General features: G+C 46.2%; 1 protein-coding gene and 1 pseudogene across 2 annotated transcripts; one reads left to right on the top strand and one right to left on the bottom strand.

Moving 5' to 3' along the window:
* The first annotated feature begins 2,954 nt into the window (after positions 1–2,954).
* On the top strand, positions 2,955–15,884 carry SOWAHB (sosondowah ankyrin repeat domain family member B). Of its 2 annotated transcripts, XM_050790836.1 has the most exons (4): positions 2,955–5,736; positions 8,973–9,099; positions 13,783–14,632; positions 15,261–15,884. In XM_050790836.1, the coding sequence occupies exon 1, from the start codon at positions 3,354–3,356 to the stop codon at positions 5,733–5,735; it is 2,382 nt and encodes a 793-aa protein (XP_050646793.1). In that variant the 5' UTR covers positions 2,955–3,353; the 3' UTR covers position 5,736; positions 8,973–9,099; positions 13,783–14,632; positions 15,261–15,884. The 2 variants fall into 2 exon arrangements, with proteins under 2 accessions (XP_050646793.1, XP_050646792.1); XM_050790835.1 differs by having other exon boundaries at positions 13,783–15,884.
* LOC126954438 (60S ribosomal protein L26-like) lies at positions 9,757–14,677 on the bottom strand (annotated as a pseudogene).
* Positions 15,885–16,309: the final 425 nt, after the last annotated feature.

The raw sequence follows: 16,309 nt of genomic DNA, 5'->3' as shown, positions 1-16,309 counted from the left end.
TTACATACAGCATTGTTATACAATGTACTCTTTTTACTTATTAATATTAGTCATGATTCCAAACCAACACTTACTTCCAGGAGATCTTTCTAAAGTACAAATCCGGTCAGGTTGCTACCCTTGGGAAAATTCTTCCAAGCCGCCCGTGCCCCCAAAGCCCTTCATCTTCTGAATCCCATCTACTTTTTCCCTTTCCAGCACATTCACACACATCGTTTTCCTTAAAGCCAAACAGGCCAAGCAGATCTATTGGCAGTTCATTCCCCAAATAGCGATGGTAGGCCAGATCTTTGCCTTTGCACCAATGTTTTTTCTGCCTTAAAGCCTATTCTCACCTTTTTACTCAAAGTTAGCTCTTTGCTTTTTTTTTTTTTTTTTGAAACGGAGTCTTGCTCTCTTGCCCAGGCTGGAGTGCAATGGCGCGATCTCGGCTCACTGCAAGCTCTGCCTCCCGGGTTCACGCTATTCTCCTGCCTCAGCCTCCCGAGTAGCTGGACTACAGGGGTCCGCCACCAGGCCCGGCTAATTTTTTGTATTTTTGGTAGAGACGGAGTTTCACTGTTAGCCAGGATAGTCTCAGTCTCCTGACCTCGTGATCCGCCCGTCTCGGCCTCCCGAAGTGCTGGGATTGCAGCTGTGAGCCTCCGCGCCCAGCCCCAAAGTTAGCTCTTACTGGAAAATTGTCCTGATCCCCCAAACTGAGCCTGAGTTCTTCCTTTATGCACCTCCTCTCAACTTCTCCAGTATGTGGTGCATGTCTCTGTTAAATCACTTAGCACTCAGGTTCATGCCATTTTTCTTGTTGCTGCTACTAAATAGAGAGGAATAGTGAGTTCTCAAATACACTTTCTTCTTTATACCCATTTCCAACAGTGTCAGGACAATGTAGGAGCTTCATAAATATTTTTGGAAATAATGAACTGTATATGCGGGAGGCAGGAAAATGCTCCCTGAGATAACATAAAGAGATTTCTAATTAACCATCCCTTTATCCTGGGACAAGAGAAAGAGGAGAAGGTCTGGACACCAAAGTACTTGGGAATCCAGAAATCTAAGTCAATCAGATTTTTTTTTTCTTGTTGACTCCAATCCTATTAATTCCACCCTCAACTAAAAATAATCTGATTTCAACAACCGTATGCTTTGTAATCTCCCCTCACCTGGACCTCCACTTCCTTTCACTCTAGTCTTTCTACCTCCTTTGAGTCAAAACCTCAGTCCACATTATGGCTTTCTTTTGCAGCTAGCCCCTTATTTTCTAACCAGATGTTTTAAAAAGTAGCAAAGACAGATGCTTTCCACTTGCCATTCTAAAATGCGCACTTAAGTCTTCCATTTGGTCTTCCTCCTGCCTTAGGTATGGATTCACCTTACTCAGTCCCAACAAGACTCTATACCAGCAAATAAATTCAAAAGAAAACTGAAGTTTCATACAAAACCTTAATTTTAATAACTATCCTAAAGGCTTGATGTTATGTAAAGACATCAGTGGAAACCACTATCCCTCTCTCAACCCAGTATTGGGTTTGGATCCTAGAAAATACCAAAAATAGACAAAAATGTTTCCAGTTCTTTTTTTCTGACCTAGATAATTTAACGCCAAAGATTCATTCCTAGAGAAGTACTAGGATATTTTGGGGGATTTAAAATCAAGCTCAGTTAATGTGGTCTATAGGGCAGTCACTAAGACTGGTCCATGCTAAAACATGTCTTTGTCAACAATTGTAGGGCCAACACACATACTTTCAATACTTTCTCTTGGGGAGAAGAATAGGAACTATGAATAATCAGAAATAGAAGAGCAAAAGGAAAAGTGAAAAGATGAAAAGAGTCCATGAAAAAAGAGAGGCAAATTACAGGGAAGGAGAAAATCAAGGTTTTTGAATGGGAAATACAGTGGACATAAGAGGATCTGAGAAATAGACATATTTCCTGTCAGTAGAGGCTGAAGGTAAACAAGGATGTCTTGTAACAGAAAGAAATGGGAAGGCCAAGTTAAAGAAAAGAATGAAAGAAGGCTTGGAACTAAAACCGGTAAAGAGATAATGACAGTGAAAACTATCTCAGGCATGTCAAGAGGACTGATAAGAAATACTGAGGGACATCCAGGATCTCACATCAAAGACAAAAGGGTCAACATGTAGAGAGAGAAAAAGGAAGAGGGATCCCAGCTGTTAGGGGGAAAACGTGCTGTTAAAGACAGCTCTAATCTGCATTTTGAACCTTACATTCTGAAAGGAAGGACTTCACCAAGCCAACACAAAACACAACAAATCTCTGCTGTTCACAAATTTTAGAGTAAATAAAAGCAAACTAATGCTACACATCAAATACCTTAACTGGCGAGACATAATTCCTAGTTCATTTGAGCCGCCGGGGGCAAGAAGCTATCAAAGTGATTTTATTTTTCCAGCACCTTAATGTGAGACAAGTATGAAGGAAAGACAAGTATGAAGGGAAAAGGCCCAAACCAGTATTGGCCAGCAGTAATTTTCAGAGTGATTTCTTTCTTCAATATAGACTTGGATGTATTTGGACCCCTTGGAGGGGGCGCCGGAGAAGCGGCCCAGAAAGTATTTCCATCTTAAGAAAAATTTAGTTTGGATGCAAAGTGAGTTTTGCGGACCTCAATACAGCCTCGAGAAATCTGAAATACTCCTCTACAGCGTTAATAAAGAAATATAAGTCAAATTGCCTGTTAACTTGCAGCTTCTCCTTCTCCCCCTTCGGCTTCAGCCTGAACTCATCAAAGCACCGGAGGACAGGAATGGACCTTCTATCGCTTTTGTTTCCTGCGTGGCGGAGACTTAGAAGAACGGCCGATCGCCTACCTGCCTTCCACTTCCCCGGCCGCAGAGCGGTTTGCTGCCGGCTGGGTTCGCCGCCAACCTCACCTACCGGTAGTCTCTCCGGTCTGACTCTTCTGGGATGGGTGGCGGGGGGTGGGGGAGACCTCAGGGGGCGGAGGGACACGAGGAGGCGGGCCTGGCCCTTCCCCCAGAGCCAGGGAGGAGGCGCAGCCAGGGCGCAGGTGAAACCGACTCGGCCCTATCCCGGGAACTTTCGCGGTGGGGACTCGTTGCGAGAGGCTAGAGTCGCGCAGGTGCGGCCTGGGAGCCGCCCTCTCTCACTGAGACTGCCACGGGGACTCAGCCCGGGGACCACCCGCAGGGGACCCACGGACCTCCTGGCGCGCTCACTGGCAGTGGGCAGCGCTGGCCTCCGCTGCTGATGGGGGCGGCTAGTGCCGCCCCGGGCGCAGGTGACACTCGCCCGGCCAGGGTTTCCTCTGGCTGGGGAGAGCCCCGGGAGGGCGAGACGCAGACACCTCAGGGGCGGAGGACAAGGCAGCGATGGCCCGAGAGCTGAGCCAGGAGGCACTACTGGACTTTCTGTGCCAGGCTGGGGGCCGCGTGACCAACGCTGCCTTGCTGAGCCACTTCAAGAGCTTTCTCCGAGACCCTGACGCGTCCCCCAGCCAGCACCAGCACCGCCGCGAGCTCTTCAAGGGCTTCGTCAACTCGGTCGCCGCAGTGCGCCAGGACCCCGACGGCACCAAGTACGTGGTGCTCAAGAGGAGGTACAGGGACCTTTTAGGGGAGGAGGGGCTGCAGCGACCCCGCGAGCCGCCCGCGGCCCCCCACAGTGCAGGGGGAGCTGCGCCCTGCTCCCCGCGAGGCGCGCGCGGGGGGCAGTCGCCCCAGCAGCAGCCCAGGCGGCGGCGGCGCGAGAAGGAGCCGGAGGAGGAGCCAGCAGGTGCAGCAGCCAGAGCCGCCGACGCAGCTTGCAATGGACTCCCGGTCAGCGGCTCCCGCGCGGCACCCGGGAAGGGCGGCGGATCGAAGGGCAGTCCCGGACAGAGGGCGCCGGTGCCCGCAACTGCAGCGGCAGGGGCCCAGGCGGGAGCGAGGTGCGCGGCGGCGGGGACACAGGGCCACTGCTGCTGGGAATGCCTCCAGAACAACCTGGCGGGGCTCCCGGGAGAGCTCGGCGCGCTCCCGGACTCCGCCACCGCCGAGGAGAAGCCTGCACGGGCTCTGCCTGCCCAGGATGGCCGCGGGGCTTCCAGGGAGCCGGAAGAAGGAGCGCTGGCTGAGCCCGCGCCTGTGCCTGCAACGCATCGCTCGCCTCTCGCCACCGTCGAGGCTGCGACGAGCAGGGCTTCCCCGCCTGCTCTCCTGCCCGGCCCCGCCCCACGCGGAGACCAGCCGGAGCTGCTGATCCCCAGCTCTCTGCATTATTCGACCCTGCAGCAGCAGCAGCAGCGCACTCGAGAGTGGGTGGCCAGGCACCCGCAGGTGCCGGAGGCCCGTGATCAGGGCCCTGTCCGCGCCTGGTCGGTGCTGCCAGACAACTTCCTCCAGCTGTCCTTGGAACCTGGCTCCACGGAGCCTAACTCAGAGCCGCCAGACCCCCGCCTTTCCTCGCACTCTCTCTTTCCTGTTGTTCCGGATGAGCCCTGGGAATCCTGGGCGGGGAACCCTTCATTGACTGTCTTTCGCAGCATTCGTTGTCAGCTGTCCCTCCAAGATCTGGATGACTTTGTGGACCAGGAGAGTCATGGCAGTGAGGAGAGCAGCAGCGGGCCCAAAGACTCACCAGGGGCTTCTGAAGAGGGGCTGCAGGTTGTCTTGGGAACCCCAGTTCGGGGGAAGCTCAGGAATCCAGCTGGGGGCCTTTCTGTATCTCGGAAGGAGGGCAGGCCCAGTTGGAGCCCTCAGGATCTCAGAAACAGAGGAGATGGTCACATCTCTCAGCAGGTTCCTGCGGGGGCTAATGGCCTTGCAGGTCACCCCCTGGAGCCTTTGCCTTGGCCAGTTCCTAAGTTAAGGAGGTCCCTCAGGAGGAGCTCTCTGGCAGGGAGAGCCAAATTGTCCTCCTCTGATGAGGAGTACCTTGATGAGGGCTTGCTGAAAAGAAGTCGGCGCCCACCTCGATCCAGGAAGCCCTCCAAGGCAGGAACAGCACCCAGCCCAAGGGTTGATGCAGCTTTATCACCAAAACTTGCAGAGGTTAAGGCTGTTGTGGCTGAGCGGGGTTGGCGACACAGCTTGTGGGCCCCCAGTGGGGAGGGGCCTGCAGCCTGGGCCCCCCACAGAACTTCTGAGCACAAATCATCCCTGGTTCCCCTAGATGCCAGGGAGCATGAGTGGATTGTGAAGCTTGCCAGTGGCTCCTGGATTCAGGTGTGGACTTTGTTCTGGGAGGACCCTCAACTGGCCTTGCACAAAGACTTTCTGACTGGGTACACTGCCTTGCACTGGATAGCCAAACATGGGGACCTCAGGGCTCTTCAGGACTTGGTCTCTGGAGCAAAGAAGGCAGGGATTGTCCTTGATGTAAATGTGAGGTCCAGTTGTGGATATACCCCGCTGCATCTTGCAGCCATTCACGGCCACCAGGGGGTCATCAAATTGCTAGTGCAAAGGTTGGCTTCTCGGGTAAATGTCAGGGACAGCAGTGGGAAGAAGCCATGGCAGTATCTAACCAGTAATACCTCTGGGGAAATATGGCAGCTGTTGGGAGCCCCTCGGGGCAAGCCCATTTTCCCTGTCTATCCCTTAGTTGGAAGTTCTTCCCCGACCAGAAAGGCCAAGAGCAAGGAAATATCTAGAAGTGTCACCCGAAAGACTTCCTTCGCTGCCCTACTCAAAAGTCAGCACAACAAGTGGAAACTGGCCAACCAGTATGAGAAATTCCCCAGTCCAAGGGAAAGAGAAGAGTACAGTGACTGAGGTGGGTCTTTCTGTCCAACACACAGGCAGCACACCCTCACCCTACTCAGTGAGAGAATTCAGGGGGAATAGAAAAGCTGCTGAGAGTTGGTAAAGAGGATGGTGGAGTGAGATGGCATTGACCTCCCTGGATCTTATGTCACTACATCCTGGACCTCAAGAGGGCCATCCAAGCTTTTTGAAAGCTGAAGGTCCTTGACTGGAGAAACCTAGACAAGGGGCAGGGCCAGGTGCTTGATATCTAGGAGGCATTCTTACTTTTCCCTTGCCACCATGGATCTGGGCACAGTAAGCCATATTGTTTCCCGAAGCAGGAGTCCCAGGCCTTGGCTAGAGAGGGAACAGATGTCTAACAAAAAGAGAAGCAATTCGAGGAATTGATGAAGCACATGCAAAATCCTCTCTGGCTAGCTCTCTGGCTTCTGTTCATTTGAAGAATAAATCTTGGCTGACACTGGGAAGCACCAGGTTTGAAATCAGATGGCTTTCTTTTTCTTTTTTTTGGCATTTAAATCAGTGAAATAAAATTATTACTGGAGAGTAGAGTTCGATTTGAGAGATTCCTCAGCCCTGTTCCCAAGTCTTCTTTTGAACTCCTTGCATGGTGGTTAATGGGTAAAATGATTAATGCCTCCTTTGGGTCTTCTCACTGATCAAAGAAGTTGGGTAAGATCCAGTTATGACTTGGACTCCATTCCCAAGAGGAATGACTGTCATTCAGGCCCTGCTTTTTTGTATCAACCCAAAGGGAACTTTCCAAATGTAAAAACCATTTGGCTCATTTGCATAGTGACTGAAACCATCTTTCATGGAAACTCCCTGTGTAACAAACAGAATTATCATTACTAGTTTTCAGTAGGTTTGAATGGCCAACGTTTGTACTCATAAAAAGAGAGAAATGACTTTACTCTGGGTAAACAGTAAGGGTTAAGAGAATGCATCTTTACCAGGACTATCTAAGCTGCTAAATATAATTTTATTTGCACTAAAGTTGTTGCCAATTAAGATTAAATATTAGCCTTTAAGTACTCTATATCTAACATGAAATGCTCCTTTTTAATTGCTTTTGAAGGGACTGATAACTTGTGAGTTCATGGAGTGAGAGAATGTCTAGTCTATAAACATCAGTAGAACATCAAGATTTCAGAATAAGTTCAAAGAGGGCTGAAATACATGTTCAAGTGGAAATTGTTAATTTTTTATGGGAATGTTTTCATGACATGTGGCAATGATGCTGTATTTTAAGTCTTTTTGTGTTTCTTCTGGTTATTTTCCCCAATTAAAAGATTAATAGATCTTCATAATTTATTGTACTTATGCTGATTACTGTTTCTTTCTTTACAAAATTGTGTCTCAGTGAATGCCAAATATTATTTCTTTGATTTTTTACTTTATGATTTTGCTGAAATAAATATATCTCTTCTGCTAGAAAAATAAGCATAATAAATAAATCTAGGAGCTTTTTTCCCTAAAGACCTATATAAGCGATGAAACTGTCAAATCAAAGCAAGAAAAGTGGTAACCACAGATGGGACACAGTTTGAAGAGATGAAAATTTGAAAGAATACATGATAGACAACTATGCAAATACTCTAGTAAACTAGTAAACATTGTAAACTACTAGTAAGCTAGTGATATTTCAAGGAAAAAATGTCAACTTTTAAAAAAATCCAATGACTGTTTTTACTTTAGCATATTGTTATTACTACATCAATTTATTCAACAGATGTGTTTTGTGTAGTGCTGTGGGATTTATAAAGGTGAGTGGGAGATGACCCCTCCCATCTTGAAATTTAAAATCTAACAATATTTATTGTTGATTGCTTTATACCCTAGCTTTTTTTTTTTTTTTTTTTTTTTGAGACAGAGTCTCAAAAAAAGTTGAGGCTGAAAGTTGCTCAGACTGAAAAGCAGTGATGTGATCCCTACTCACTGCAACCTTTGCCTACCAGGTTCAAGCAATTCTTCTGCCTTGGCCTCCCATGTAGCTGGGATTACAGGCAACCACCACCACTCCCGGCTAATTTTTATATTTTTGGTAGAGATGGGGTTTCACCATGTTGGCCAAGCTGGTCTCGAACTCCTGACCTTAAGTGATAAGTTGTATGTTTCAATATTCCCAAGGTGCTGGGATTACAGGCGTGAGCCACTGTGCCTGACCTGTACCTATCTTGCTCCCATGATGTCTTTTAAAGCTGCATTATATCAGAAAATAAGCTTGTAAAATGAGGCAAAGAGAAAAGAAAGATAGTACCAGAAATGAGGACAAACAGCAGCAATGCAAGAAAAAATTTTCAAAGTGTCATAAGTACAAAATACACGCTCTGGAGAGAGCACTTGTTTCAGGAGAGAGAGAGGGAGAGGGAAAGGGAGAGGGAGAGGGAGAGAAGGAGAAAGAAACAGAGAGAGAGAAGGAGAAACAGAGAGAGAGAAAAAAACAGAGAGAGAGAAAGAGAAACAGACAGAGAGAGATCCTTTTGGGCTGGAAAAATCAGGTAGGGCTTCATAGAGGCCAGGAATCTTTTAATTGAATGATACTAACTTTCCCAAGAAACCAGCTGTGTTAGTTCTACCACATTCTTGACTTCTGCTTCAGTGTGTGATTTACATAGCACTAGTGTGGCTGATTGTTCACTGGTTAGAACACAATCCTAAGTCTCAAGTTGATTCTTATGATGATTCATCATGTCCCTCATACCTGCCTCTGATCAACTCTTTTACATGGTCAATATGGTATGTTGGGGAGGAGTCAGGGGAGAAGAGGGTGTAGAGAGGTGATTAAAACACAGATCTGATCCTGACACCCTCTTACTCATGTTGTAAAGTCCAGGCCAGGAGGGATGCCAGGACTAGCATACTTTCCCAGCTTTCTGCCAGCCACTCCCTGTCATGAACCCCAAACTTAAGCTACATCAGACCTATTGGGATGCTGGTGGCCCTAAACTCTCAGTTTCTGTCTTGTGCTGAATTTCTTTTACTTAGAAAACTCTTTTTGCTATTTTCCTGGTAATCTTATTCCTCAAAGGGTAGTTCAAATGTCATAGCCTATATGAAGATTCTAGGACAAACACCTCCAAGGTGGAAGCTGTATAGCTCCTTCATCAGAATTCTTATAATACTGTGTACATACCTCATTTACAATTTTTGCCACATAGTATTCAAGTAAATTGTATGTCTCAATATTCCCGAAGATTTTGGACATCTGGAGATTAGTGAATATGTTTTCAATTCATCTAGATTTCCAGATATTTATGGAGCATCTACTGTGTGATAAAGACACAATTCCTGCCTTCAAGAGCTCACAGTCTACTGGGGAAGGAGATGTAAGGGTTGGGTCACTGAAAATTGCTTCTAGCACAGTGAGGTAAGTGCACAGATATGTTTGTGTGTCAAGACTCTGGGAATTCAGAGAAGGGGACGTTTATGAAGCATTTTCCATGTGCCAGTCTCTTTGGTTATGCTGGAAATACAACATTTAGTAGAATATACCTATTTCCTGCTCTGATGATGCTTTTCTGGATTGGGGAAGTCAGGAGGCAAAAAGGAAGTTAGATAAGCTCTGAAGGGTGAAGTGGAGAAAGAGTTCTGGAAGAATATCCCAGGAGAGGGCAGGGACCTGACCAAAGCCGTAGAGTGATTTGAGGATACTGAGCCACATAATGTGGCAGAAGTGAGGCAGCGCAGAAAGACATGAAGCTAGAAAGGTCATTTAGGACTAGGTTGAAAGAAGGGTCTTTTTGACCTCAGGAAATACAGGCATTTTCTAGGAAGCCAAGGACTGTGAAAACTCCTCCCAGAAAAACTTAGTGTTATTCCAAATCGAGATGTTTTCCTGAAGTCTTAATTTGAAGACAAAAAATATATCAAAGTATTAGATTAAATGTGCTTAAAGTTTCTCTTTCAAAATTTTCTTAGGTCTTCAGTGTGGTTAATGCTTATTTGCTAGCACATAGTGGTAAGCAACAAAGTAAGTTAACAAATGGCAATTTCACTTTAAAAGCAAACATTAGAAATTGTTGATAAGCTTAGCTCAACACTTTTTTTTTTTTTCATTTTAGCAGTTGTATGAAAGCTTGTATATAGATTCATTTATTCCTGTATCTTCTCAATTGTTTCTTTCTTGTATTTGCCCTTTTTCTTTCCTACTTGGCAAGATTTGACTTTCTGTTCATGGATTGTTTTTATGGTCTTTGTCTACTTTTAGCCTAGTGATAATCACTTTGCTGGGGTGAATGCCTACAGGGACAGTTGTACCATTAGCCTTTTGCTGCTGCACCCATTCAGTGTAGATGACATCTTTCTTCCTGTAAACCTTGAGTACGTTGCCAATTTGCTGACCTTTATAATGTCCTTGTACAGTCTGAACTTCATCATCCTTCCGGATGGTCATGGATCAAACATCATACTTCTGTCTTAGCTCTTTGGAAAGAGGGGAAGACATAATCTTCTTGCAAATGTAGGAAAGTGCATTGAAATGCCTTTTGCAGTTCTTGCTTCAGTTAGAAGTCACGAAAGCACTGAATTTCACTTTGGCCACTCTCGCTTCAGTGATGGATGCAAAAGTTGCTCAACACTTTTTGTTGTAGTCATAAAGTAGTGAATTTTAGTGTAATAAATGTACTGTAAATATTAAGTATATATACTGTAGTCTTATTTTATGATAGTAAAATTGCTTATAGTTCAACATTTCAGTGTGTTACACATAGCATGCTGTGAATTCCAGATGCCTTGATTCCTCTATACATTTTTGGGTTTTTTGAGGCAGGGTCTCACTTGGTAACCCAGGCTAGACTGCAGTGTTGCCATCATAGCTCACCGTAACTTCAAAGTCGTGGGCTCAAGAGATCCTCACACCTCAGCCTCTCTAGTAGCTGGGACTATAGGTATATACCATCAGACTCAGCTATTTTTTTTTTTTTTTTTTTTTTTAGAGACAAGGTCTCTTTGTTACCTAGGCTATGTTGCCCAGGCTGGGTCTCAAACTCCTGGTCTCAGCTTCGCAAAGCACTGAGATTACATGTGTGAGCCACCACACCTGGCACCTGTACATCTTTTTTGTTGTTGTTGAGACATGGTGTCCCGCCGCCACCCAGGCTGGAGTGCAGTGACGCAATCTCAACTCACTGCAGTCTTGACCTCCCAGACTCAAGCCATCCTCCCATCTCAGCTTCTGGAGTAGCTGGAACTATAGGCACACACCGCTGCACCTAGCTAATTTTTTTATTTTTTTGTAGAGATGAAGTCTCACTATGTTGCCCAAGCTGGTCATGAACTCCTGAGCTTAAGCAATCCTCCAGCCTCAGCCTCCCAAAGTGCTGGGATTACAGATATGAGCCACCATGTCCAGCTCCCCCTATACATTTTTAAAAAGTAACTTTACACATATAATACAATTCACCTATTTTAAACGTACAATTCAATGATTTTTAGTATAATCACACTTATGCAACTATCACCACATTAAGTTCCTGTATAAATCTGAGAGCCACTGATCCAGGCAACAGGAAGCCATTGAAGGTTTAATGCAGGAGAGTGACATATAAGCTGGGGTGAAACAAAGATTCTTCTTGCTGCAGTAAAGAAGATAAACTAGAAGCAGAGATCACTGAAACTATTGTATTATCTTAGTTTCATATTGGGAATATCAGGAATGTTGACTCAATAAGGTGTTATCCATTGGATTGGATGTATACAGTGAGGAAAAAAACTTTGTTGGTGGGGCTGATTTAGTTGATAAGAATTGAGAATTAGGTAAGATATAAAAGAGTTTCTCCATTTCTTCTCACCCTCAAAATACCCTGGTTTTGTCAATTTTTTTTTCTTTTTTTTGGCAAAGTCTCATTCTGTTGCCCAGGCTGGAGTGCAGTGGCATGATCTCAACTCACTGCAACCTCCACCTTCCGGGTGCAACAATTCTCATGCCTCAGCCCCCTTAGTAACTGGGATTATAAGCGTAAGCCATCACACCTGGCTAATTTTTTTTTTTTTAATTTTTTTGAGACAGAGTCTTGCTCTATCGCCCAGGCTTGAGTGCAATCTTGACTCACTGCAACCTCCACCTCCCAAGTTCAAGCTATTCCCCTGTCTCAGCCTCTGGATTAGCTGGGATTACAGGCGTGTGCCACCACATCCAACTAATTTTAGGTTTTGTTTGTTTGTTTTTGTTTTTTGTTTTTTGAGATGGAGTTTCTCGTTGCCCAGGCTCCCTGCAACCTCCGCCTCCCAGGTTCAGGTGATTCTCCTGCCTCAGCCTTCCAAGTAGCTGGGATTACAGGCCCAGCTAATTTTTTGTATTTTTAGTAGAGACAGGGTTTCGCCATGTTGGCCAGGCTGGTCTCCAACTCCTGACCTCTGGTGATCCACCCGCCTCAACCTCCCAAAGTGCTAGGATTACAGGCGTGAGCCACCACACACCCAGCCCTAATTTTAGTATTTTTAGTAGATATGGGGTTTCACCATGTTGGCCAGGCTGATCTCAAACTCCTGACCTTAGGTGATCTGCCTGCCTCGGCCTCCCAAAGTGCTGGGATTACAGGCATGAGCCATTGTGCCCGCCGTAATTTTTGTATTTTTAGTTGAGATGGGGCTTTGCCATGTTCACCAGACTGGTTTCGAATTCTTGGCCTCAAGAGATCCGCCTGCCTCGGCCTCCTAAAGTGCTGGATTACAGGTGTGAGCCATCATGTCTGGCCTGGTTTTGTAATCAAATTACTTCATTCCTGTCACGACCATCTAAGTTCATGGTGGCACTGAATCCAGAGTGTAAATTCAATCTCTGTACAAGCTGTTTTGCATAGCAGTGCTGCTGTGTACACTTGGGTTTTTCAACATCAAAACAAATTTAAAATGCTTAAGGAAAGGTTGATAATGTAAGTACGTAAGCTCATGGCAATGAAGCTAGATTGCCTGGCTCCTGTCCTGATTTGGACAAGACCTTCAACTTCTTAGTTTTGTCATTTGTAAGATGGAAATAATACCAATAGAAAATGGGTTTTCTGAGAGGATAAAATGAATTTATACCTGAACAAAGTTCATAGAAAATGTCTGGCACATAGTAGATCCTCAGTAAACATTTGGTATTATTATTTTTAACACCATTCAAAATAGACAGTCCACTTAAATTTCCATCTATGCAGAAAGCAAAGAAATCTAGTCGATTAAAAAGGTGCTGCTAAAAATTTATTGATACAGCTAAATAATTTTCATTATGCTTCCATACAAGAAAGATGTCTGGGTTTCTCACTTCAAATGAAAAAGACTATTTAACTATCTCTTGTGTGTAACAATCATTAGCTATTATGTCATTAAACAGAATTATGTCCAATTAAAGTCACATAAACTAATTCCAGTCAAGTTAGAAGCTCTGATGTTGTCTGGAACTGAAACTCAGACAGAGCTCTGAAGGAATCAGGCTTATGGAGAGGTGAGGGGTGTGTGTGTGTGTGTGTGTGTGTGTGTGTAATGCTACTATCACTCATGAATTGGAAAAATCTAACTGGAACCATGCAGTAAACTTTATCAAATTTCTACTAAATTTGGTCACAATGAAGTCACTAAGTTGGATTAAAAAGTATTGATCTGACTATTCCTCCTTCATGATGTGAAAATAACACTTCCTGATCTCTAGCTACCAAGCTTGACTCCTATTTTCTACTTTTTTTTGGGTGGGGGGGTGGGGGGGTGGGGGTTGATCCTTTCATTTATTCAGACTTTACTCGTCATCACATTCTGAGCCCCTTTCTGTGTCTACCTCAGCGTCCTCACACAACTCACAGGCTAGAGAGGACTTCAAAGTGTGATCACAGCACTGAGGGATCCCAAGTTAGGCAAAAGGGCCCGGGGGAGTGGTGAGGATCCAGCAGGGCCTCATAAAGAAGGTGACATCTGAGCTGGGTCTCCAAGAATGAGCCATCACTTAGCCAGGGCCTCTGTTTCCATATTGAATCATTGGAATACAATTTGCTGAATTCAACAGATTGATGACCTGGGCTCAGGTTAATTAGCTTTGTTTATGTTTTACTTTTGTTTTCTCTGTCTCCCCTGCTAGGCTATCATCCCACAAGAATGCAGACCTCTGCCTGCTTCACTCCCTGCTGTGCTTCCACATCTGGAGCATGCAGTAGGACCTCAGAGAATGTGTGCTGGAAGAGGGAACACTGATCGGAATTTGTCCTCTGAATGTGCCCACTCACGCTGCAGTGTCAGCTCCTTGAGGACAGCAATGTCATCAGGCCTGTTGATCCCTGAATCAGCACCTAGAAGGGTTTGGCACATGGTAGGTGCCCACTGACTGGCTGATTACAACAGGACACAGCAGCAGGCCTTGAAGCTGGGAGTGAACCCCAAATCCTACCTTCAAGCAGGAAGCCCTGCTCCTTTGTATTAGGCGTGAAATGGGGCCTGTGAAGGAGGCGGCAGGAGGGGGGGGAAATGCTGCCATGGGTTCTTGTGTACACAGAAGACAGTGGCATGGGAAGACGTGAGCAGGCATATCCAGGAAATGAACAGAGGACTAAGGCTCAACCCTGAACCTGCTCTCTTAGGTGTCACACCCTCTCCCACTGGAAGCAGGTGAGCGGCTCCCAAGTTCCCTTGGAGATAGAGGCCACATGACCTCAACCTGGCCAATCAGCAGAGCCCATTCTCTTCAGCCATAGTGATTGGCTGAGGTCTGGGCACTTAACCAATCCCGTGCAGAAGGTCAGATCTCCAGGTTGGAACCCTGGGTGAAGAGAAGCTTAATTTCTGTTAGGTTGCTGGAGTGGTTGGTGCCATCTTGTCACCGTGAAGGGAAAGCCCACCCAAGAATGACACCAACATAGAGGAAAGTAAGCAGAGCCAAGAGGTTGGCAGAGGTGGTTCCTGGTGCCATTATCCGGCACCCAGCTACCGACCAGGTGAAGCTGGCCTTGCACATAGTCGCTGGCACTGGAGTGACCCATAGGTCACACACAAAAGTCTGCAGAGCAACTCCAGCTGTGCTCTTTCGTTTTCACAATTAGCAACGTTTTTATAGGTAGCATTCTTGGTTTCCTAGTTAGGATTTGTAGCTAGAAGTTTACCATGCAGCAGGGCCTTACGACCATCTCTGCTGATGAGGAGACCCTTACTGATCATTATAGGCTCCTTGAGATCGTCAGCCAGAACAGCTTCACCAAGGTGAATGAAGTTCACCAAGTGCCTTCTCACTGGGACCAAGGTGGCTGTGGTCATCCCAAAAGGGCAGCAGAACTCCTCCTCCCTCTAGAGTCTATTCCATGGGGTGACCCCAAGGTCATCAGGCTCTTTCGACACCACAGACACTTTGTTCTTAGCCATGGAGTATGCCAGCAGAGCAGAGCTGGTCCGCTACATCCTAGAGTTGGGTTACATGAAGGCGGAAGAGGCCTGAAGCAAATTCCAGCAGATAGTATCAGCCCTCTAGTACCACCAACAGAAGGGGGATATCCACAGGGACCTGAAGCCCAAGAATTTCCTTGTGGTCCATCACAACATAAAAATAACAGCCTTTGGATTTGATACCAGGTTCACCGTAGGCCAGAAGCTGGGCACCTTCGGTGGGAGTCCCTCTTATGTGGTCCTGAACTCTTCCATGGCCAAGCATATGATGGGCCCCAGTGGACATGTGAAGCTGGAAAGTCATTCTTTATACCACGGTAACCAGGGCCTGCCATTTATTGGGCAGACTTTGTGGAGCTGAGGAAGCTGATACTGTGTAAACAATTGTACAAGATCCCACTCTTCGCTCTTCATTTCCAGAGAGCTTCATCAACCTATTTTTGACTGCAGGGAGAGGCCTATACTAGACCACATCATGGAACACCTATGGATCAACACTGGTCAGGAGGAGACACGAAAGTCATTCCAGGAGCTGCTTTCTGATCACCAGGACTCCTGAAAGACAGAGCTCATGGTGTCCATGGGATATGAGGCAGACCACATCCAGTCCTTGTTAGAACAACAATTTGATGATACCATGGCCTGGTACTGAGTCCTGGGCTACAGGAAACTTGATGCAGGGCTCCATCATCAGAGTGAAGTCTTTGCCTTCAGTGGATCCCACCCAACAGTCACTAGCCTTTCCCATCACCTGAAAGAAACTCTTATGCTTTCACCTACAAAACTGGTTAAGAACATTGGGAAAATGTGCACAGTTCACATGTTCTTCATTTGTTCACCCTTAAGTGTCCAGTGTCTTGTCATTCATGCTGGTCTAAATATTGTGGGTTGACATAAAATTTGAGGTATAGTAAGGCCAACAGGTCAGGAAACGAGTATTGTGCAACTGAAAAGATAATTTGTTGCCCACAGTTCCCAAGAGGACGGGCACACAACATGCAGGACCACACAGGAAAGCACCAGTGGGGGTCAGTAGGCAGAGGGATGGGGAGAGCTGTGGGCAAGAACCTTTGTTGTGCTTCCTTCTCGATTTTGCCCAGGAAAAGCTCCTTGGCAACAGCTTGGATGGGTGGACTGGTGAACAGCAGGTGCCAGCACATGGCGAATGCCACTGAAGGCTGACAGGAATGCACCTCCCTTAGGGTAGGCTGCAGGAGCCCAGTGCTTCTCATGCT

This window comes from Macaca thibetana, chromosome 5, assembly GCF_024542745.1.
Source record: "Macaca thibetana thibetana isolate TM-01 chromosome 5, ASM2454274v1, whole genome shotgun sequence".
NCBI lineage: Eukaryota > Metazoa > Chordata > Mammalia > Primates > Cercopithecidae > Macaca > Macaca thibetana.
The sequence above is the reverse complement of the archived record's forward strand: the minus strand, read 5'-3'. Positions and strand labels throughout refer to the sequence as shown.

What these genes read in the sequence shown, in the direction of transcription:
- SOWAHB (XM_050790836.1), top strand. Translation starts at nt 3,354, where the DNA reads ATGGCCCGAGAGCTGAGCCAGGAGGCACTACTGGACTTTCTGTGCCAG.